Consider the following 23,145-nt stretch of genomic DNA (forward strand, 5'->3'; position numbering starts at 1 on the left):
GGTGACCTTAATTATGGAAGAAATACAAATTTAGGAGAACCTCTCAGTATGCATTAGAGGATGGAGTGTAGTGTGTGAATACTGCATGTGCATATAAATGAACAGGAGAGCCATCAACAACATGAACTGCTGCCCTGTAAAACTCGCACATGCTCGGATCCTGTCAGCAGCCTTTTAGCATTGCTCTTCTGTAATTGCCAATTGAGCCGTGTCACTCGCGACTTTTTTTGTACCTTGTTGTATGTAATTGCTCATTTTTCAAGCCAGAGTATTGCCGTTTGTGCTGTTATCAGGTATGTTTATGGAGTCAGACCTTTTCGGGCAGTTGACATGCAAGTGCACAGAAAATGAATACATACACGTTTAAATCTTGACATTTTAGGATGACGTTACCGTTGGTAACCAGCATATAGCTTACCAGTCATCACAATACTGTATCACGCTAAAATTTAGAATGAATTCCCATGAGAAAGTCAATGTAATGTCTCTGAAGTGATGGAAACAGTTGTGTGTTTATGTATGTTATTGACGGGTTTTCTGTCCTGACAGGGGGAAAGATAATCCAATCCTTTGCTGGCAATCACTAGAGAGTAATTATTGTGCATGAATGCCTAAATAGGAATTGTATTGTTGCAATTATAAATCATATTTCCGTCACCGGGCTTTGTTTTAACCATCAGAGGACTGACTGCAATCCACCGTGTTTTGTAGAATAAGCATTGTTTAAAAAGCTTTGGGTTAACGGACACTGTCACACTCAGACGGTTCCTAATGACTCTGGATGATATAACCCTTCCTTTCTTACCTTTCTTTTATTCATTCATTCCTTCTCAATGAAATCTGAGAAGAGCTAGATACACGCTAGATGCACTACCAAATGATTTGTGAACAGCCATCCTCCATTTTCTAATTCGCTTATTCTCTGTCAGCCATACATGCCATTTACTTCCTGACAGTCCAAGGGCCACAAGCGGGTGCCAGTGACTGGTCGGTAACTAGTATCGGCAGTACACAGAAAACAAATCAAATAATTCAATTTGTTTTATTGTAATATTTAAATGTAAAAAAAAAAATCACCCACTATTTGTGGAAAAAACAACATACTTCATTTGGTCATGATTGTACGATAAGGGACATGGATGGCTACCCTTCACTTTGTAATGGCAAGCAATCAGTGTATGATAGCCCTGGGGGAAAAAAGTACAAGATATCCCACGCAAGGAGAAAACGGCTAAAACGGCACACAGCAGAGTTGCGCATAAGATTCAAATCCCGAACTTCAGCGCTGTGACACGCACATGCAAACCACTCGTTCGCCATGCTGCCGTCATTTACCTGGCTGGAGTTATTTGCATTAATCAGACACAAGTGATGCCTCGTTGAGGTGACTCGATTAAACACCGGTTTTAAATGGCAATTCAGTGAATTCTCTTCACAAAGTCTTTCAGACGCCGCAGCAGACTTACCGTATTTTCCGCACTATAAGGTGCTTCGGACTGTAAGGTACACCTTCAATGAATGGCCTATTTTAAATCTGTTTTCATAAATAGGGCGCACCTCATTATAAGGCGCATAGAATATATGCTACAATACTGGCTGCGGTTCCATTTGCATCCACTAGATGGAGCTACGATAAAGGAATACAATACAATACAGCTTTTTTTTTAATCAAGCTTTCACAACCGCTGCAACTGCAACAAAGCGCTCTACAAATAATTTAAAATACCATGTCCAATAAATCTGAATATTTATACATATATAAGGTGCATCGGATTATAAGGCGCACTGTCAGCTTTTGAGAAAATGGAATGCTTTAAGTGCGCCTTAGAGTGCGGAAAATACGGTAAGTGATCACCCTCTACAGTATATTTTCTGGCTGAGTGGTGACGTGGCAGAGGTTTGAGGCAGATCTTTTGCCTTGCCAAACCTGCTTTTCATGCTGCCATCATCGTTTGTCGATTCCTCACACTACCTGCTAGGAAAGGCGTAATTGTTCCACAGTTAGATACAGACAGGAGCAATCATTGCTCCCTTCAGTTCGGCATCGATGCACCTGACCTCGCTTGTAAAAGGGCTGCCAGCTGGCAGGTAGAGCAAAAGCTCTTGGGAATAGAACGGCAAACAGGGCCCGGCATGCGCTACATTTAAAAGAATTGCCAATGTTCAGTATGTAATGAGTTAATATGGTGAGCTTCACGACTGTTACGGTGCAAAGGGAAAGAAAAAATCCCTGTTGGCCGTGCCAAATATAACCCAACGGTACAAATCAGCATTAACGGGATTGATACTGTATTAACAAGCGCGGTGATGGTTCATTAATGTACATCTGTTCTCACACCGGAATGCTTTTTTCAAAAAATGATGCCAATCAGGTTAAAAAAACAGAGCAGTTGTGTGAAATGTCAACCCCCGTTACAAAGCTTGAGTATAATATAGCCTCGGAAACACTTTGCAGACAATTTTGAGCTATTAAGTCTACTCAAAATGGTTGCAACTGCCAAATTCCTGACATTCCCTCATGCCAGTTTCCACAGTGACAGCAAATAAACATATCCACACTTACACCTGTATCGCCCCACTTCTTCCCATCTCTCAAAATGGTGTGCATTCCACCACCACTGCGTGCAAATGGAAACGTGTATTTATTCAAAGAAGAAAAATCCATAGAAACAAATATAGACGTAAAGTATTTCTTATGCAAACAGACAGCTAAAGCAAAACCATAAACCAAAAAATTCTCCGTCCGCCAATAATGTTATGCAAGATCTGTTGAGCCAGGAACCGCATATTTCCCTCAGGAGTCGATGGAGAAAAAACAGGTCCCCTGTTGGCTTTACATTTAAAACAAAATACAATATGAAAACTAATCATAATAATAAATCCATTAATGTGAGCATGGTTGGTTGTTTGTCTCTGTGTGCCCTGCGATTGGCTGGCAACCGATTCAGGGTGTCCCCTGCCTACTGCCCGGAGACAGCTGGGATAGGCTCCAGCACCCCCCGCGACCCTAGTGAGGATCAAGCGGCTCGGAAGATGAATGAATGAATGAATAAATCAACAAAACATGCCAAACATCTCCTTGTAGGTGAGCATTTCATTTCATGCAATGCCATTTGTATACCCCTTCCCTCAAACATAAGATATCCTTTATTTGTCCCACACTGGGGAAATTTACAGCCTCCAGCAGCAAGAATGAAGGTAGAAAGAAGAAAGAAGAAAAAAAATAAACCAACAGCCACCGTTCAAAACATTTCTCGTTGAGTGCCTCTGTTTGTGACTGCTTTAAATGGTGTCCAAAAAAAAAAAAAACGAATTATCACCGGATGTAGGATAATACTGTATAATGGATCCATCCATCCATTATCAAAACCGCTTTACCGTCACGACGGTCGCGGACGTGCTGGAGCCTAACCCGGCCAACTTAGCAGGCGGGGTACATCCTGAACTGGTTGCCAGTCAATCGCAGTCATAAAAATGATCTTCATTTAACTTAAGTGGTTCCATTCAGTACACATAGTAGCCTATAAATAAAAATAACCAACAACAATGTGTGGCTTTACACTGCACAGCTCAAGCGATACAGCACGACTGGTAACATAAAATGAAACACTGCATGGAATTGGCCATCTTCAGGTCGGAATCAAGCCCACTATCGACCAAAGCGAGAATAGCATTAATGGACAAACCCGATACACAACCAGGATGTCATCACAAAACCCCCCAAAAAACAAAACAAAACAAATAAATTATAAAACACAAGCAGTGGTGTATTGATAATGAAATGAAGAAAATCATTGCCAATGACAGCCAGCGGACAATTGCGGACGCTCATATGGCCTGAAATGCATATGCAATATAGACTGATCATTGACAGATTAAAAAAAAAAAAAAAAACTGGTCACAAGCTACTAATCATGCTGAAGTGAACCTTCGGAATTCAGCGGACAGACACCACTTCTCTGTCAGCTTTCGTTGCGTTCCCCCGGTCCTAATTGGCTGATTGGTTCTGCTGACTTGTCCCACTGTCATAGGCTAAGAGAACTTTTGTTGATGAACTTCACACAAAACTCGAAGGAGTGCACTTGAACATGTTGTTTTGTTGTTGGGGTTTTTTCTGAGTGTGTCATACAGTTTGGCTCAGTTTTTTTTTTCTTTTTCTGGCTCACAGCTCACAGCGTTGCCTGTGTTTTGTTCTGCTTCAAAAGACAAAATGCTCAGTGGACGTACAAGAAATGCAGCTTCAAGGAGAACAGAGATATTCTTCCCAGAGGCGCAACTACACTTTTCAGCAAAAGGATAATCACCGGGTAGTGAGCTGCTAAGTTGGAGATGGAGCATGCCAAAAGAACACAGTCCCTGAGGAGGTGGAGTGTGCCTTTAAAAAAAAAATAATGGTGCCGCAATGTTATCAGCATCGTTGCCGTGCGTTCACACATGGCTTCGTGACCCGCGGTGGTCACACCTGATTCTCAACCACTCGAGTCAAAATGATGTTCTTTGTTTCGCGCCAGGCATCAATTCTAAGTTTGTGAGATTGTTTAGGTGTAAATGCCTCTGAGTGAGACTGTGTGCCCGCTCGGGTGGATGTAACATCCAAACAAAGACACACAAAACACGCAGACACACCGCGTCCTTGAGAATTGCGGAAGCAAATACAAACACAAACAACTGCCCGTCATGAATTTATTATATTGATCATTTTTCAGGGCTGCGCGGGTGTCGGCTGCTTAGCACCTCGGCCTCAGAGTGCAGAGGTGCAGGGTTCCATTCCGGCTTCGGGTTTCCTGTGTGGAATTTGCACATTCTCCCCATTCCTGCGTGGGTTTTCTCCGGGTACTCCGGTTTACCCTTATTTTCCAAAATCATGCATGGCAGTTGACTTGGTGTGATTGTGAGCGGGGATGGTTGTTCATCTACGTGTGCCCTGCGATTGGCTGGCAAGCGGTTCAGGGTGTCCCCCGCCCACTGCCCGAAGACAGCTGGGATAGGCTCCAGCACGCCCCACGACCCTTCTCAGGATAATAATGGATGGATGAATGCCCATTTTTCATCATTTAACCTTTCTGTCATTCGAGCCATAACTCACTGTCTGGTGTTTTTATTTTATGTATGATTTATTTTTATTTTTTCATGGAGAATGATTTCTTCATTTTACGTTCCAGCTCGCAATCCTCATGAGTTCTAGCCTACTTTAAAACACAAAGACTATTAATTTTTGATGATCAGGCCTTTTAATATTGTTCATATATAATTAATCTGCACCTGAATAAACATATATACGGTTTAGGTGCAAAACACTGAATGTCAAAGTCAAGGGGATACGGGTGCCCCAAAAAATAATGATTGCGTGATCATTCAGAGTTGGTTTTTTTTTTTGTAAATGACATTGTCAGTCTACCATAGAGGTCATTGCGATGTTTTCTTTTAAAATTCTAGAAAGCGTTTCATAATTTTGATTATTGTGTTACACCTCTGCATTTCTTCCACAACATAAGAAGTTATACAGAATGATATTTAATGCTAGCTTATGCACATACCTAAATGTATTTCCATTCAGATTACACACACACATCCGCATGCTTAAAATACGACGTGCAGCGTGCGATAGCATTGGAAGTCATACTATGAGGCGCTCCAAATTGGTCCTGTGTTAGCTGTGTATCACAGTATTAGTCTCTGTCACTTTGATCAATAGCTCAACAGCATCGGAAGAAGCAACTCTGATGTCGAGAGCTCGCAAAATTGAATGAAGTGGCATGATGGTGATGCTGGTGATGATGCAAAAGACAAATGCCACCTGATTCTGTAGGCGTGAACAATTTTGAGCGTCCGCTTTTGGAATAAGTCATTAGATAGTCTTTAGATCATCTTTGGAAAGCAGCATGTGACCTAAATTGTGCCATGTTACGTTGAAAAGCATTTTATTAGTCGGTGTTACACTGATCGTGGCTTCTGTTTGAATCGTATTGTAGCCTCCAGGATGTGCATTTTGGTGCCTCTCACTTAAGATTTCACGATTCTTCGAGAAATGCCTGTAATCCGGTACTTTAACATAAATACTTTATGTTACAAGTAAGTCGCTTAGTCGCCAAGTGAATCATGTAATGTAAAAGTCAGATTTTTTTTTTTTGTTGTAACACAGAAAATGTATATTTACACACAATGCTAATGCAAGTGGAAAAAAAACTAACAATGATTACATTAAATTATTTTGTATTTCTTATTTGCCATGTAGACCGTGCGCCTCTCCTCCTGGCCCTGAATTTAAAGATTCGACTGTGTTCACTCCCATAAACAAGCGCAAATTTCATTTCTAGTTGCGTACAGCGAAAGAAAACTTGTTCCACGCACAGTTAGACTGGACTTTGCACAAGATTTGTGCTGGGTAAAAAAAAAAAAAATATACTAATTGAGCAAAACTCAATTATGACAAGTTCATGCTACCATTATAGCAGTTTATAGCGCTACTCTTTTTATTGAGGTTGGATATGCGTTCTCTGTGCCTATTTATAATGGCTATGCACTTTCATAATTGCATGCCATTATGAATGAGCATGTTTGATATTCAAGTTTCTGCACGTCAGTGCGGAGCGTGGCTTTGATCAGAGATTCGAGTGGTGAAGTGAGACGACCTTCAAATCCTGCTAGCAGTTTGGACACCGCAAACTGACCTTTCAATACAATCTGAAGATGTTGTTTAAGAAGTGACACTTGTATTTCCCATGACCCATGAAATATACATGAATTCCCATGTAAATGTCCCCAGTGTGGGACAAATAAAGGATATCTTATCTTATCTTGTCTTATGACGTTGTAGTTAGATTAATCTGCTGTATCAAGCACTCAGAAGTCACTCATTTCCATTCCTGAGAATCCGACTCTTGTTGAAATGCCAGTGCAGATGGACAGAATTCTTACGAGGCCAACAGCAGTGTCCCCAGAGTTGAACTCGGGGTAAATTGTGCCAATGTCGAGCAATATCACATTGAGCCCCGGTCGCCGCTGCCTGCTCAAGTCCCTGGCAGAAAGAACAAGGCCCGCTTGTTTGGCAGGGCCCTGCCGACACCAAACATAATGCATCCAAATGCTTATGAATGTGAGTGAATGCATGACCGGCATAGCACCTTTTCCTCCCTAAAGTATATGAACGTCCAAATAAGTCAAACCCGCTGGCACTGCCGTACAGTAATTGAAACACACACACACCCACAAACACAGACTGCTCATTGTCTGGTACAGAACCGCCTGATCGGTCTCATCACCAAGGAGACCGGCACTAAGCGGGCGCCTGGCAGAGACAGACTGCCATTTAGCATTTAGGACCCCACAAAGCTTCCAGGCAGAGAACGGAGGCCATTTTCAATAAAAGAGAAAATGAAACACGAGGCAATGCATTTGTCACAGGGAGAAATCGGAGAGATGAATGAATGAGTGCTTGAGATTCATATTAAGAGAGCAGAGGGGGGGGGGGGAAGCGGGCAGGTTAGCATCAGATCGACGGGGTGAAAACACAGCTGGAGAGATAAAGAAAGGAAATACAAGCATGATGAATGGCAAAAGGAGAAGATTGTTTATCCTTTACATCACTGAATGAATAACCGTTGAGAATGCTTTGTCTGACTGACATATAAACCCCCCTTTGAGAATTTAAGAGGCACGTGTGCATTTGACATGACGTCATAAACGAGGGTTTCTATTAATAATCCTATCCACCTGAGTCTCGACCGGGGTCTGAAGGGGAGGAATGCACTGCAAATTAAGTGCAAAGAACTGCAGGAATAGTTGTTCCGATCCTATGACTGGCCCACGTTTATCGTTATGTGTTCTGTTCTATTGTTTTTACTTTTTTGTTTGCTGTTCGGTAGAGCGCTTTGTTACAGCTGCAGCTGTTGTGAAAGCGCTGTAAAAAAATAAACGTGTTGTATTGAATTATTTTGATTTATGCAACTTTCCATTTTCAACACATGCTTATCCTGAACAGGTTCGCGGAGGCGGCGCAGGAGCCAATAGACGACTTTGGGCGAAAGACGTACTACACCCTGGAATGGTCGTCAGTCAGTCACAGGGCACACTTTGAGACAAACAACCATTTTTTTCACCGTCACCGAGTGGGAACCGATCCCGCACACAAGTCAGGCGAGCGGACCACTGCGCCATCGGCGACTTTATATTGATTTATTTTGATGCAATTTAGGAAAAGAACGAAGCCGGGATTGAAAGCGGTAATGTTACGAGAAAACCGACTGTTCGGTCGCTAAGAGCCTTGTGAAGAGCGAGTGGAAGATCGAGAGAGTAAGTGTTAAATAGGTTAACGCCAGATGTTGAGCTGCTGGGAATACAGACACACACACCCAACAGATAACCAGGGGGGTGAATGTTTCCATATCGGTTTTCCGCACGCTTGCTTGTTTCTCAGTGCGTCATCTTCGGCTTCCCAAGCTTTCTGGTCTGCCATATTATTCCGCACATTCAATCGTCTGTTTCATTCAGCTTCCAATGTATCGTCAGGGGAGTTCAATTTAACCTCTCCTTTAATGCAAAAAGTGTTTTGGCATTTGAACGCAGAGAGAGACAAACAGCCTATCAAATGATCGAATGAGCGACATGCGGTCCACATCACAAAAAAGTACGGTGTGGCAAAAAATGCGCCGTGGACATATTGGTGGCACACAAATGATGTCGTTTCTCACAATTTACGCAACAGCCGTTCATTGCGTTGCGTGTCCACCATTGCGACTGTTCTGATGAGATAAGGTAGGACCCGAACATTTTATTATGCCACTAAAGACACCTTTACTTTGACTTCTAATCTATTCCATGTTCCCGCTGCCCCGCATAAAAATCTGCTTGACAATAACGGGTGAAGTAGAAGTAGAACATGTTCGAATCTCGCCATCCGAGAGCCACATTCCATTCCCCGTTATCTTCGAAATACAAAAGAAATTGCTCTGAAGCAGGACAAAGGCCCCAGTTAATAAAGCAGCCCCCCCCCCTCGCTCTCCCTCCCGAGTACAGTGGCGTCATTGATCATTGTGTAATCATCATTAAAACATTGAGATTCCCTTCGTTGCTTTAATAAAAAGAAAATGTCAATCGTTGACGGGCCAGAAAAAAAAATGGATCGCCCGATGTTGTGACATTGATTACGCGATATGTTTGCAAGAGTCTCGCAGGGCCCTGTGAGAACGTCTCTCACCCTTCCCCTGTCCTCTCTTCCCTTTCAGACTTTCTGGCCATCAATATTCGATACGCCACCGTGCTCCATCATCCTCACACGCTTTGTGTCATCGCATAACAATCGAAAGGGAGAGCCACGTGGAATTGCACAAGCTTGGCCGTAATTACAGCTGCGATGGTGCGCAGACAGTAACAATTTAATAGGCTCCGGGTAATTACCCCAATTGAATAGATAGTAGCTAAATGGATTGTTTGACATTGCATGAATGTGTGTGTATTTGTGTGTGTGTTTGCTACATGAGAGAGATACACTGTAGTTAAAAGGAGTCCAGGAATCTATCAAATAGGTTACCACAAACCCAGTTCCAATGGGGCTTTTTTTTTTTTTTCGATGAAAACATGTTCAACTGTACTTGCAAATACGTATTTGGCAGCCAAATCTTTTTGCTCCTCATTGGCAGTTCCACGCTTCAGTACCTTTTTTTAAATATAGTCTGTATTTGTTTTGGGGATTAAATAGAGGCAGGACACCGTGCAGATCATTTTGAGTGACAACATTGTCTCCAAAAAAAAAAAAGGCATTAATAGTTTGATAGTAGGCGGCCCGGTAGCCCAGTGGTTAGCACGTTGGTTTCACAGTGCGGAGGTACCGGGTTCGATTCCAGCTCCGGCCTCCCTGTGTGGAGTTTGCATGTTCTCCCCGGGCCTGCGTGGGTTTTCTCCGGGTGCACATTCCAAAAACATGCGTGGCAGGCTGATTGAACACTCTAAATTGTCCCTAGGTGTGAGTGCGAATGGTTGTTCGTTTCTGTGTGCCCTGCGATTGGCTGGCAACCGATTCAGGGTGTCCCCCGCCTACTGCCCGAAGACAGCTGGGATAGGCTCCAGCACCCCCCGCGACCCTAGTGAGGATCAAGCGGCTCGGGAGATGAATGAATGAATGAATGAGTTTGATAATAGACAAGAGACTTGTGACCCAATGCCCGTGCATGTTTCGTTGAATAACTCTTTATTTTCCCCTGGATGTTCATATTGAACACTTCCACGAGTCAAATAATAAAGACGTAATCAAGAATACCACCGGCGGGCTCGTAAATTCTCCAGGCAATGGCGTGCTCACAAATAGAATCAATTGGACATAATGCGGATGTTGTACAGCGCAGATGACAGGTTTCATGCCTGCTAATGCCCAATCTGACTGATTGGGGTTCGTCTGCAGCTCGGGGCCATCTGTTTCTTTCATGACACGGCCATTGTTGACAATCAAACAATACGACTAATTATGTGAATGCTTGACCCGGATTTTTTTTTTTTTGTCGGATACACCACCAGCAAAGCTCACCCAGAAGATGTACAGGCATTGATCTGTGGGAAACAAAACAATGTTGTAACATGTTGTGTGGCGGTCACGGGATCTGCGTCGTGTCCCTACACGGTGGGGTTCAGCTAGTCGTCATTGTGTAGATCAATGAACAATCCATTTCAAATTAGTGAGGCGGGAGCTGCAACAAATCGAGGGAACAGAGTTTGACATACGCACGCTGCAAACGGCATATGGTGCGCTGGCGAGAAACATAAAACCTGTTGTCATTGAACATCTACTACTCCCTGATGAATGAATGGTGCGGTGATGGATCATTCGCATGTACCAGCGGAGAACTCAAGTTGGCAATTTTTCTCAATGCAAAGTCTGCTTTGCATCTTAAGACGTGCAGTTGGAAAGGTGAATGATACAACTCGTGTCTCATCATGGAAAAGGACTGCCATAGGTTTGTTTTTTTTGGATGTGGCCTTACTAAAACTGCCAATACCGTGCCTACTATGAAAGCCATTTTCAAATCAATTAAACATCATATCTATTCATTCATTCATTCATTCATCTTCCAAGCAGCTTTTGATCCTCACTAGGGTCGCGGGGGTGCTGGAGCCTATCCCAGCTGTCTTCGGGCAGTAGGCGGGGGACACCCTGAATCGGTTGCCAGCCAATCGCAGGGCACACAGAAACGAACAACCATTCGCACTCACACTCACACCTAGGGACAATTTAGAGTGTCCAATCAGCCTGCCACGCATGTTTTTGGAATGTGGGAGGAAACCGGAGTACCAGGACAAAACCCACGCAGGCCCGGGGAGAACATGCAAACTCCAGAGAGGAAGGCCGGAGCTGGAATCGAACCCGGTACCTCTGCACTGTGAAGCCGACGTGCTAACCACTGGACTACCGGGCCGCCCCAATAGAAGTTTAGTGGTTCAGATTTAGAACAACGCTTTGGCAAAAACAGCAAAGCATTTAGTTCTTTCGTCTTTCAAAATAACCTTTCTCCTCTTTTTTTTGGGGGTGGGGGATTTTATTGAATTTACCAATTCACTGTAACACTTACCGCTTTGTCCTAAAAAACGATGTAATAGCTCAGTGAAAGAGCATTATGTTACCCAGTCAACCAATCACTGGAACCAGTCAATACGGTGCAGGAGAAGCTCGTGATCCTTTGGGATCAACGGTAATTCACTTGCCGGGGAATATGTGTGGACTGAGGGAACACGGACGTTCTGTTAGCACACGCTTGTGGGTTTCATGTGTGCACGGAAGCATTTCCTTCATCATTCATCGGAGCTCATACAGGCTTAAAGTGAAAAACACGACGACTACGATCGGTAATACCCGAGATCAAGTGACGGAAACAGACCGAGCGCCGCCGTACATCATGCAAAGCGTTCACATACAGTTCGTAAAGGATGAGATGTCATCATTTATGCTCTGTCGGGTTTGTCGAAATAAAATGTACCCCGAATGAAAAGAAAAATTCTTGAAATCATTCCAACGTTCTTAACTAATGCACCTCAGCACTGTACCGGTCAAAACGTCCCACGAGTTACTGATGTGTGTTGAGGGCCCATCTGCAAAGATCCTGTCAAAGCTTCAGAACCAGCAAGGTGTGAACGCCGTGAGAGATGGAGCTAAATATTTATGAGTCAAGAGCGTGCACGCATGCATGTGCGCACACCCGACAACCCCCCCCCCCCCCACACACACACATTCACACGCACACACAGTAAATTTACAAGCAACATCAATCCAAGATATTATCTCATCTGAATGCAAAGCTACTGCAGGATTGCAGAAATCTGCGTTTTCAGACTTAAGTTAGAGAGTGAAGATGTCTGTTTGCTGGTTCTTGGCACACACACTAAATCGTCGTCTTCACAGATTTTTGGGGCGATCTGTTCAGCAGTGGCAAGGCTGAATCAGTTTAAAAACAAAGTGTTTACTATCTCCTTAACCAATGATGTCAGATACAGCCAATCTAAGAATCAGGTATCCTTCAAACTACCGTATTTTCCGCACACCTAAAAGCATAATATTGTCTGGAAAACCGACAGTGCACCTTATAATCCGATGCGCCTTATATATGGATCAATATTCTGATTTCTTGCACGTAGTAATTTAAATGTTCTTTGTTACAGCTGCAGTGGGTGTGAAAATGCGATATAAATAAAGCTGTACTGTACTGTATTCCATTTAGTGTAGCTCCATCTAGTGGATACATAATGTATCTACAATTACTTTTGTAGCTTCTATTCTATGTGCTGTATAATGCGGTGTGCCCTATACATGAAAACAGTTTGAAAGTAGGCCATTCATTGAAGGTGCGCCTTATACGCCAAAGCGCCTTATAGTGCGGAAAATACGGTATGTTAACCTGCATGCTCATGGCTTTCTCATGTGGCACACCGAACAAAAGGTAGAACCAAGTGGAAACCTCAAACACCCAAACCTCTGTGACCACGTCAGATGTTTGCCCCAGATGCTTTGCCAACTGCCGACCGGCCTTTCGTTTAATGTGTACCTAAGAGGCCGCATGACGGAGCGACTCCCTTGCGCTCTTTCTCTCTCTCTCCTCCAGATATCCGGCTATCATTTATTCATTCACACTCCCAAGACGGCCCCTGCCGCCGTCATCTGAGAGCCACGTCGTCTGAAGTTCTCCATGCCTCTGTCGCTCAAAACATACGTACTTGCACACACGAACGGGCACTTTGCCAACGGCCCCAGCGGCCTTTTAATTTTTTGGACAGCCTATTTTTAGTGAGAAAAATAATCGAGGTGGAAAGTTCCATCTGTCCAACACTCGTGTTCCAGCTGCTCCTTTTTAGCAGCGGGCGGAAAGAGCAGTGGAAAATGCTGCTTGTCAGATAAAACTGACACAGACAGGATTTATTTATCACGTGAATTGGGCAGGATTTACTCAGGGAGAGCCACCTTCCAAGTTGGATACTTTTTTTTTTTTACGCGTCTTGTTTCTTCCACCCATACAAGGATGATGTAAGAATGTGTGAGCAGCTTGTCACTTCTCAAAGCAGCATTTACACTGAACACAATGAAACTTTTTTTACTCTGAGCAATCTTGACTTGCCTCATCTGTTATCACTCCACTACAAATAGCGATGATGATACCGCTCGTTGAGTGATTTATGGGTATTTACAGGTGACGATATTACAAAGCGATCTGAAATTGGAATTCTGCTATCGTTCCAAACTATCGTCTGACAATGTCACTCCAGTACGGATCCTTTAATACGAGACTGATACTGACACGGAACATTGTTATAAGGACACTAACCGTATACGACTACTAAGCAACCCGTAAAACCATGTGTTCCTCTGATACCGCTCGTTGAGTGATTTATGGGTATTTACAGGTGACGATGTTACAAAGCGATCTGAAATTGGAATTCTGCCATCGTTCCAAACTATTGTCTGACAATGTCACTCCAGTACGGATCCTTTAATACGAGACTGATACTGACACGGAACACTGTTATAAGGACACTAACCGTATACGACTACTAAGCAACCCGTAAAACCATGCTTTCTTCATGACTTCTCAGCGGGTAAAAATACCAACAAGTGTATGTAATTCACTGGACGGCGATGTTATTTTTGACAATTTGAAGTTTATGTCATAATTTATCACCAATGCTGTTCAATCGGGTTTATCCGTGTGTTTTTTTATGCACCATTTATCACCTGCTTTCTTCCGCGCCAGAGGAGGAAATTACACATGCGGGCACAGCCTAAAAATGGAAAGCGGGCACATGAATTGCTCGATTAACGCCCTCACTTCAGACTCACGCAATCTTCATGCGTTCGTACCACTTCATGTGTGTGCAGAAATTTCCCGTTGTTGCCAGCTGGACAGAAGAAGTATTTAGTATCCCGGCATCGTGACAGATATCAAAAATAAACAGGCTCAATGTGTCTTTTCAAACTTTCAGAGGTTAGAAAGTTCACAAACAAAGTGCAAATTCAGCTTGATGTCAGAACGCACGCCCTGAATGGCAAAGAGCTCGACAGACACATGGAGTTGTTGTCTAAAACAAACAGAAAATGTCATGCGAGTTCTTGGGTAATCTGAAGATTTCCGGGAATATTCTAATTTGTACCGTGCTCTGTGGAACTTTGAATAGTAGCCGAAAAGCTCGAAGGCAGCACCTCCAGTAGAATTTGATGTGCTCAATTGATTGAGGATCAATGTTGGTTCTAGCCATTTGCTTTGAGGGTTGTTCTGGGTGAAACATTAAGCCTGGGTCCACGCACAGAGCAGTTTTGTGCCGATATCGCCACGAGGGGTTCATTGGGACGGGAGCTGAACCAATCAGTTGAAGAGCATAGAGCCTCCACTGTTTTGTTTTCGAAAGGCTGGAAACTTCCCCCGGGAGGGCATAAAACAATACATATTTGTCAAATATCTAATTAAAGGAGACTGAAGCAGTGATGGCGGGAACGCGTTACTCAGACTAGAGCGCATTTTAGTCCAACTAATCTAACGCGGCACTTTTTCAGGTCACCTCATCAAGCTGTAGTTACTCGTTTCATATCACAAGGCATTATTTTGTCGACTGCGGTTACTTGTTCATGCAGATAACATCAGCCACACTGCCTCCCTCACGCAAGCATTTATCATACTTTGTCAAACCAATAATCAAAACGAAAGTCAACCCGGTATGTTCTTTACAATAATAGCTATGTCAACACAGCATTCTGATGAACATTGCATTTGTGGAATATGAATGAAGCAGCAAAATCCACCTGTTTTTAGTCCATCTCAGTGGCCGGCTATTTTGCCACTTGCTGTCGACCGAAAATTACATCACAGCTTATGAGTGCTTAGGTAACGACCAATCATGGCTTCGTTTACGAACATCACGTAACCAAACTCGGAAGATAGAAATCTTTTTCATTTTTTTTTGTTCTTTATTAAAAACAAACAGCCTGTTTACGTTAAGTGAAATCCTGTCAAAAAAAATAATTGAATGAAAATTTCATTAAAACAAAACCCTTTTACATCTTAATCCTTAAATGTCATTTTTGTGCCATTTTTTATGCGAAGGCAAGGTTGTCAGCATCTGCTCAATGTAGCTCAATGAAAGTGACTTGTAATTCAACTTAGTTACTTGTCAAATTTAGGGAATCAATAAAGTAACTAATTATTTTTGGAATGCAAGTAATAAGTAAATTAAGTGACTTTTTCAAGGTAACCATGACAACACTAGACTCAAGGAAGAACTACAAATGTTTTTACATTTTAAAACAGTTCCCCAGATGAATAAATGAAATATCTGAATATAATAATATAATATAATGAATATATATATGAGATGTTTTGATTACCAAAAAAAAAAAAACATGAATCAGAAATGACAGTGAATTTATCCCGGTTGAAATTAACCTTTTTCGGGGAGGTCATTTCAGTATCGCTGTAAAGAGAGGTCACCAGATCAGGGGCACAGTTGTGGTGAGGCATGTATGTGAATTTTTAGTTTTGAACAAAAATATAGAAGGAAGCAGTACACCTCAGCATTAATATGAAAATGAAATGCACAAAAATATGAAATGGATACTTGTGTATGAACAAATTAAATTATTTGGCATGGATTGGAAAGAAAGACAACACATTTAGCTTTTTTTTTTTTTTTTTTGGTGGGACAGTGCCAACACCCCGCACATGATGCAGCATTCCCACTGATTTTGAAGCAAAGGTCACAAAATACCGCAACAAACTATCCCTTGACTGCTGACATAATCAGGCGATCAATCTCCGAATTGTGGCATGCAAAGCGTTGAGGTCAGTACACACAGCCAATACAAGCAACGACAATCGATACACTGGAATTTATTTATAGAGACACTTGTGACTCCCTGCTGAGACACAAGAGTGAAGAGGAGGAACTGTCCCTCAAATCGGTTGCTGCTGATTTTCACTCAGTGGCCTTGCATTCTGTCACGGATGGACTTCAAGGATGAAAAATGGCTAGAGTGTAGTGTTTCATAGAAACTGGTTAAATGAAAGCCCTCCATGTATCGAGGAACAAACATGAATCTGAAGTTGTATGATTTGAAATTGAAAAAAAAAACACTTCTAAAGTTGCACACAAAAAAACTGAGCTTTGAGTGTTTTTATTGTTTCCTTTCTGAACAGTTATGAATCTTAAAATGTTACTTTAAAATTTCCTGCACAGTCTCGCTATTGTGTCAATGACAATTATTTCTCATGTTATGATTTTAAGATCCATTATTTATATATACCTAATCGATATGATTAGAAGTTCAAGTTAAAGTAGAAAAAGAAAATCATGTAGGTACTATGATACACTCGAAGGAGCGGAATGTACTTTTTAAAGATATGGGGTTTGATCCTGCAGAACTATTTCCGTTTAAATACATTATTTTTGTTTGATTTTCATCAGATGCAATGAAGTCTCTAGTAAGTCAATGAAGTCTCTGTTCCGCTTCCATGCTTGCTTCTTTGCCCGTTTTAAAAGTGAGGTGAATCAACAAATGTGTGCAGGCCACATGCACGCGCGGCCCCAGCGGGTTAGTTGTTCATCGGGAGGAATTACCAACACATTCTAACAGGGTTAACAACCCTACCTTTGTGTTTATTTCAAATCAAATAGACTCGCCAACTTTTAGGTATCTGTTGCAATGCGTGGGAAGAGAGAGAGACAGACAGACGGCAGTATTTCCATTGTCACTTTGATCCCACTAGCAGACATGACACTGAAGGTGAAAAGTAAGTCTGTATGGAGGAAAATACAAAGCAACTACAGAGAGCAGGGCTGGATGCACGGAAGAGATCTGACACTCTTATTGGAAGAAAGCTCGATGTACTGAAAACATGTCATTGAGTAATCCAATTTTATACACTGGAAAACAGCAAGCCTGTAGGACATGATAAAAGTAAGACTGTATCATAAAGGCCCCACAGCAGCTGCATAGCAAATGATGCATCACGGAACATCCAGTCACAACAGTAAAAAGTTCCAGGCACATCAAGACCACGCAAGGGATCAAACGTGCAGAGTTCAAAGTGTCATAGACAAAGACACTTGCATGCTTCAGCTTTAGTTTGAAATGTGGGGATTTGACTACCGGATAAAATAAGTATTAAGTAGAATGGGAGATGTGGAGGAGTCAAATGGTTGTGTGGCACGCATCTGATGCTACAATTCAGCAATACAATTTTTAATTTACCTAATTGATCCACGTGATTAAAATCATTATTATTATTATAGAAAGTGCTCTCAAATTGTTAACAAGGTGTTGCTGCTGATTTTCATGCATGCTTCTTACATAACAGTTACTTTGATTATTTGTTGTATTCTAATAAAGTTCTTCCTTCTTCCACACTGTCAGACAAGGTAGGTTGCGTGTATAGTTTTCCAAACGTCATGAGAGACAATAATACAGGTTGTACCGCAGGGTACAGTGCAACTCTGCCAACAAAAAGTAACGCGTTTTTCATGAAGACTCACCCTCCATGCAGAAAATGACAAACCAGGCTATCCACAGGTCCGAGTTATGAAACTTCACCATTGTTCCGGGCCGTTCAGTCCTGTGCACCGCTCAGCTTTCTTGAAGAAAACTCGTCTTTGTAATGGCATGTGACAACTTGGGTTTTTACGCAGCGCGCACCACCCACTCTGTTAGTCCAAAACACAGTGAAATGTTCACACGCCTGGTCCAAAAAGAATCCCAATTCATTTCCGGTCCGGTTCACCGGGCGCTGACTCCGTGTTGGCGTGTCTCACCCGACGATGCTCGTCCGTTTGGGAAGCGGATCAGTCCAAGTATTCAGTGAAATTGTTACGCCAACCCATCAATGTAGTTACAGTTGGCAAAAAGTTCTAGTTGCACTGAGTCGAACCTCTCCACAAGTGTCTGAACGCGATTTAGAAACAAGTCCCCAACTGACCGTTTCCCCACCGCCTTAGTGAGTGTCTCCAACGCCTTCTGAGACGCTCCATACTTCCTCGCTTGATCTGCAGCGGCTGAGTGCACCGGGTAGTAAAAGTAATGAAAGGATGTCAGCTTCCGGTTAGAGTAATCCAAAATAAAAATCAGTTACGTTCCTGTTTGGGGAATTGGACATATTCAGGAGGATGCTTTGCTAGTTTGAGAAGCGTGACCTTCAACAGGTAGGTTTGCGATTTCATATATTTCCTATATTCAGCTTGTACTCACATTATATCAAAAGAACCAAGTTGCCTTTTCTCCTGTACGTTACTTTGTAATATGTTTAACTTCCTGTTAATGTTCGAATGCTTCTGTGCACTTGATGAGATTCTGTGGCAGCGGCTTGAATCCGGCTGTTGCTAGGAAACCGTCGACGCCAATCGGAGGAAACGGTTCTTGCGCCCTCTTGTGGTACGTACGTATAGTGCGACCCTTATTTTGGAAAATATATTAACTGCACTGTAAAGCATAGGTGTCAAACTCAGGTCCTGGAGGGCCGCTGCCTTGCATGTTTTCCAAGTCTCCCTGTTGCAACACACCTGATTCAAATGAACAGGTTCAATGTCAGGCTTGCGCAGAGCTAGCTGATGATCTGATCATTTGAATCAGGTGTGTTGGGACAGGGAGAATTGGAAAACATGCAGGTAAGCGGCCCTCCAAGACCAGAGTTTGACACCTATGCTGTAAAGGAACGAAAAATCGTGACAATATAATTAATCCGTGTCAATATCACGGCCTGGGGGCCAAATTTGGTTCTTTGCATTTTTTAATGTGACCCAGAAAGGCTGGAAATTATCTGAACCAATAGTAAATTTTACTTTGTTATTAATTGCATTTAAAAAGAACTGAAAACCAAAAAGAAAATGCACCCCCTATTGGCCACATTTTCTAATTCGTCTATCATCACAAAGGTTGCGGGCGTGTTTGAACCTACTCCAGCTGTCTTTGGTCATTGGGTGGGGTACACCCAAGGCCGGGTCAAGACAGGCCAAGATCAAGCCACAGATCTTGAAGTGGCATTCAATGCTGGTAAACCATGTCTATTGTCTAACTGACAAATTCCCGAAGTTGGATGGGGGTACATTAAACAATTGCCCGTAGACTGTTACCAACTCCTTAAAAAAAAAAACAACTTTATTTTCACTGACCTTTGATTTTAAATGTAGTATTCATACCATGTTGTTCCATCTCACAATTGCCTTCAGGATTTCTTTTGTGTGGAAAAAACTGTTCATAATCATTCATTCTTACTCACCAGCCTCAATAATGTATGTAACATTCCATCTGATGGAAAGTTGCAGGGTGCAATCAAAGACTCTTTTGTGTTTGATTGCTCGGATCCACTGATCAAAACATGTCCATCTCAGAAGAATTGTTCTGACGTTTTGTACATCACAGGATGTGTGATGTGTCTTGGTCAACCCACAACAAGTTTTTTTTTTTTTTTTAATCAATAAACACAATGCACAACACAGAGATCTGAGGTTCGGAAAAGTGTCTGCACAAGGTTTTTATGTCACTGATGGTGATATGAGGAAGTAAAGCAATTTTAAAAGACAAGGCAAATAAAACAATAATGTGATACCTCTCGGCACAAAAGTATTGCGTCGATAGCTTCATACTCTGGCAATAGTGGGACACAAACGCAGTGAAACAAACCATAATTTGAATCGTGGTTACTGGGGCGCGACGTAGAAGTCTGGTAGCAAGATTGAGCCGAAAGGACACAGATGCTTCCTTTTTTTTGGGGGGGTGAACTCTTATTTCGAAGCATATGTTGCTCGATCATCATCATAACGAGCAGATTTGAAGTCTTACATATCTTAATTGAAAACTTTACTTCAATTTACTACAAATCTGGCAACTTATATTACGTAATTGCCCCACAGGCCCCATGTTGGGGCCCCGTGTTCTAAATTGTCCATAGATAGGAATGCGAGTATCAATGGCGGTTTGCATGCATGTGCCCTGCGATTGGCTAGCAACCAGTCAAGGGTGCAACATGCCTATTCCCACAATCTGTTGGGATAGCTTCTACTTAATGAGGATACATAGTAGAGAAACAGCCATAGAAAATACTATGTATGTATGTATGTATAATAGTAGATATTGTATTTGATATTAATTAGATTGATAGATCTAATTAATAATTAATCTCCACGATAGATTCAAAAGACCGGCTGATCCTTAAAATTCAGTTGAGTTATATATAATGTCATCTGAATGAATAGACTTTTTTATGTCATGTATGATGTTTACTTTAAGCTTTTGCATAATTTCTCGGGTCTGCAGATTTATTTTTAAAAGAGGGGGAAAAAACATCCACTCTGGCCAAAAAGCAGCATTTTAAATACCGGTAACTGGAAAAATATTTTCAATAATGATTTAATTTCATACATGATAATATCTGATTGGGAACAAATACCATGAATTACAGACTTCTGATTGCCCCCACCCCCCCCCCAAACAATGCCACCTTCTGGTCAAAACATGCAAATTGCTCGCACACCAGATTTTCCCACCGGGAAGCCTCAGCCCTGGAATGACAAGAAGAACAATGCTTACTGCAAAAAAAGAAGAGGATTCATTCAAGCACATCCTAAGTGCCACAGCTCATACATTTTATCAATGAATACAGCAGCAGTGACCCCTAACAAGCACCAAAATGACAACCTCATCACACGCCCATTTGGAGCAGTGACGTGGTCTGATCGTGTTTTTGCCAGACTTGGAGAGGAAGCAAGGCAACATTAGACAATGTGACTTGGCTATCTGACCGGTTTGTTTTTCCCTCACACCCATTTGTGTCATGCCCACGCAAATGTGACTCACAAAGAACTGCACCGATTGACTGGGAGAAAGGCTGCAGAATATGACTGCAGATGTCACGGAACATAGATAGCAAGATGAGGGTGTGGTGTGTATGCGGGGTTCAAAGTGGCACAGCAGGTGAGACTTGTCGCGGCTGCATAGCAGTAAGACAAAACAGGGCGTGACAGGTGTGGTACGAGTGTTGAGCAGTCCTGTCTTCTGTTCTATCTTGAAAAAGAAGTGAACATGTTTTTGCAAAAACAAATCAAAACAAAACCCTCACCTCATCGCTGCTGCTGCTGCTGGAGGAAGAGGATGAGCTGGAAGTGTTTGACCTGTGTCCATCCTTTTTCTTTCCAACTTTATGGTCCTTTTTCTTTCCATCCTTGTCTCCACTACTCTTTCCGTCCTTGCTTTTCGTCTTTTTATCTGATGACTTAGACTTGTCACCGGATTTGGCCTTGCCGCCACTCTGAAATGATGAAAGCATTTAATAAATGTTCACCTCACTTTAAGGCTTACATTATCTGTTAGTATTCTTCAATTTAAGTTGTCAGGAGTCAAACTAATCTTTATCTACCTGTTGAGACACCACGTTGTAAAAGTCAGTGTGAAAACAAATACATATTAAAATCTAAATAAATCTAAATACTGACCCATTAATCGTCCCGTCGCCTATATAGTTCCATGGATAGATATCGTTTTATTGTTACTTGGATGAAGTACCTTGTCGTCACTCTTCTTACTCCAAGGCCAGCTGATCTCGTCTGTTTTTGCCTGCGTCTTTGTCATCTTTTCCTCACCGCCGCCCATTGCTGTAAAAAAAAACAAACAAACAAACGCAGCAAAGATCAAGAACGCATCACAAAATTAACTTCTCTCAAAGTTCCTGTTGAGCATGCAAGCGACAGTCGCAATGTTGTATTTGCTAACAGAAAGATGTAAGAGCTTATTAAACTGAAATTTTACTTACCATCGCTAAGATTGAAACTCATCGTGCCGTCGTGCTCGTCCAAACAATGACAACGGTGACCGCTAATGAGCACTGAACTGGAGAGAAAAGTCAAAACAACCGCACCTCAAATCACGTGACCCAACCAGGAAGTAAAACCCTCAAGCAGAGCAAACATGTGGGAGGAGTTTCTATCCACTGTCCTCGTTTGAATAGAATAGTGGTATGGAAACAACGTCATACTTTAAAGCAGCATTTTTAGTCAACGCATATTTTTCTCTGTGACTTTTGTCACATGTGGTCCTGAAATATTTTTTAAATACTTTTTTTTTTTCAAAGAATCTGCTTCATCAAATGGATGTATTCATTTTATATAATTCTTTTCAGTCATTTATAATTGTTTTTCATAATAACTTTTGAAAAAAAACTATTGGTAAAGTATTTTAAATCAAATTTGTATTCATTTAAAAATATTACATTTATTGAATACATATCGGCATTATTATTTCAATCTTTAAAATTTACTAAGATGCATTTTTTTTAACCTCATAAATTGGGGGGAGGGAGAAAATCTGATTTAAAAACGAAATGTTTGATTGTCTTCGGGTCATTCAATTACAGCCCTGTACTTAAAATCATACATGGAGACTTACCATGGTCACCAGTACAGTACATGTTTGAGGTACCGGTTCAACTTATTTCATGTTTAATTTTCTTTCTTTTGGTATCCCCAGACTTTGTGCTGGTCAAACTGGGCGAACAGGTGTTATCTGCTTTTGTGTGCTGTTGTGGGATGGAAGTAGACCTTTGTGAGCCAATCTGCGCGATGTCCTGCATTTGTTTCAGGGCGGTCAAAGTGCAAACCCGAGTACGCCATGCTTGACATTGTGGAAACAAAAAGACAGAA

At 42.0% G+C, this 23,145-nt stretch overlaps 2 protein-coding genes across 2 annotated transcripts in view; both read right to left on the reverse strand.

Annotated features, from left to right (window-relative positions):
• Positions 1 to 18,516, reverse strand: part of igsf11 (immunoglobulin superfamily member 11) — a 68,357-nt gene extending 49,841 nt beyond the window's left edge. The window contains exon 1 of the mRNA XM_052077863.1: positions 17,995 to 18,516. Within this exon, the coding sequence (XP_051933823.1) occupies positions 17,995 to 18,055 (61 nt within the window). The 5' untranslated portion in view covers positions 18,056 to 18,516. The remainder of the gene's footprint in view (positions 1 to 17,994) is intronic.
• Positions 18,517 to 19,960: 1,444 nt separating this feature from the next.
• On the reverse strand, positions 19,961 to 22,377 carry LOC127608666 (uncharacterized). Its single transcript, XM_052077877.1, has 4 exons — positions 22,260 to 22,377; positions 22,013 to 22,101; positions 21,570 to 21,758; positions 19,961 to 21,012 (listed from the first exon to the last, which is right to left on the reverse strand). Exons 1-4 carry the CDS (start codon positions 22,279 to 22,281, stop codon positions 21,007 to 21,009), a joined length of 306 nt encoding a protein of 101 aa, XP_051933837.1. The 5' UTR covers positions 22,282 to 22,377; the 3' UTR covers positions 19,961 to 21,006.
• Positions 22,378 to 23,145: the final 768 nt, after the last annotated feature.

The sequence above is a fragment of the Hippocampus zosterae genome, chromosome 10, assembly GCF_025434085.1.
Source record: "Hippocampus zosterae strain Florida chromosome 10, ASM2543408v3, whole genome shotgun sequence".
Classification (NCBI taxonomy): domain Eukaryota; kingdom Metazoa; phylum Chordata; class Actinopteri; order Syngnathiformes; family Syngnathidae; genus Hippocampus; species Hippocampus zosterae.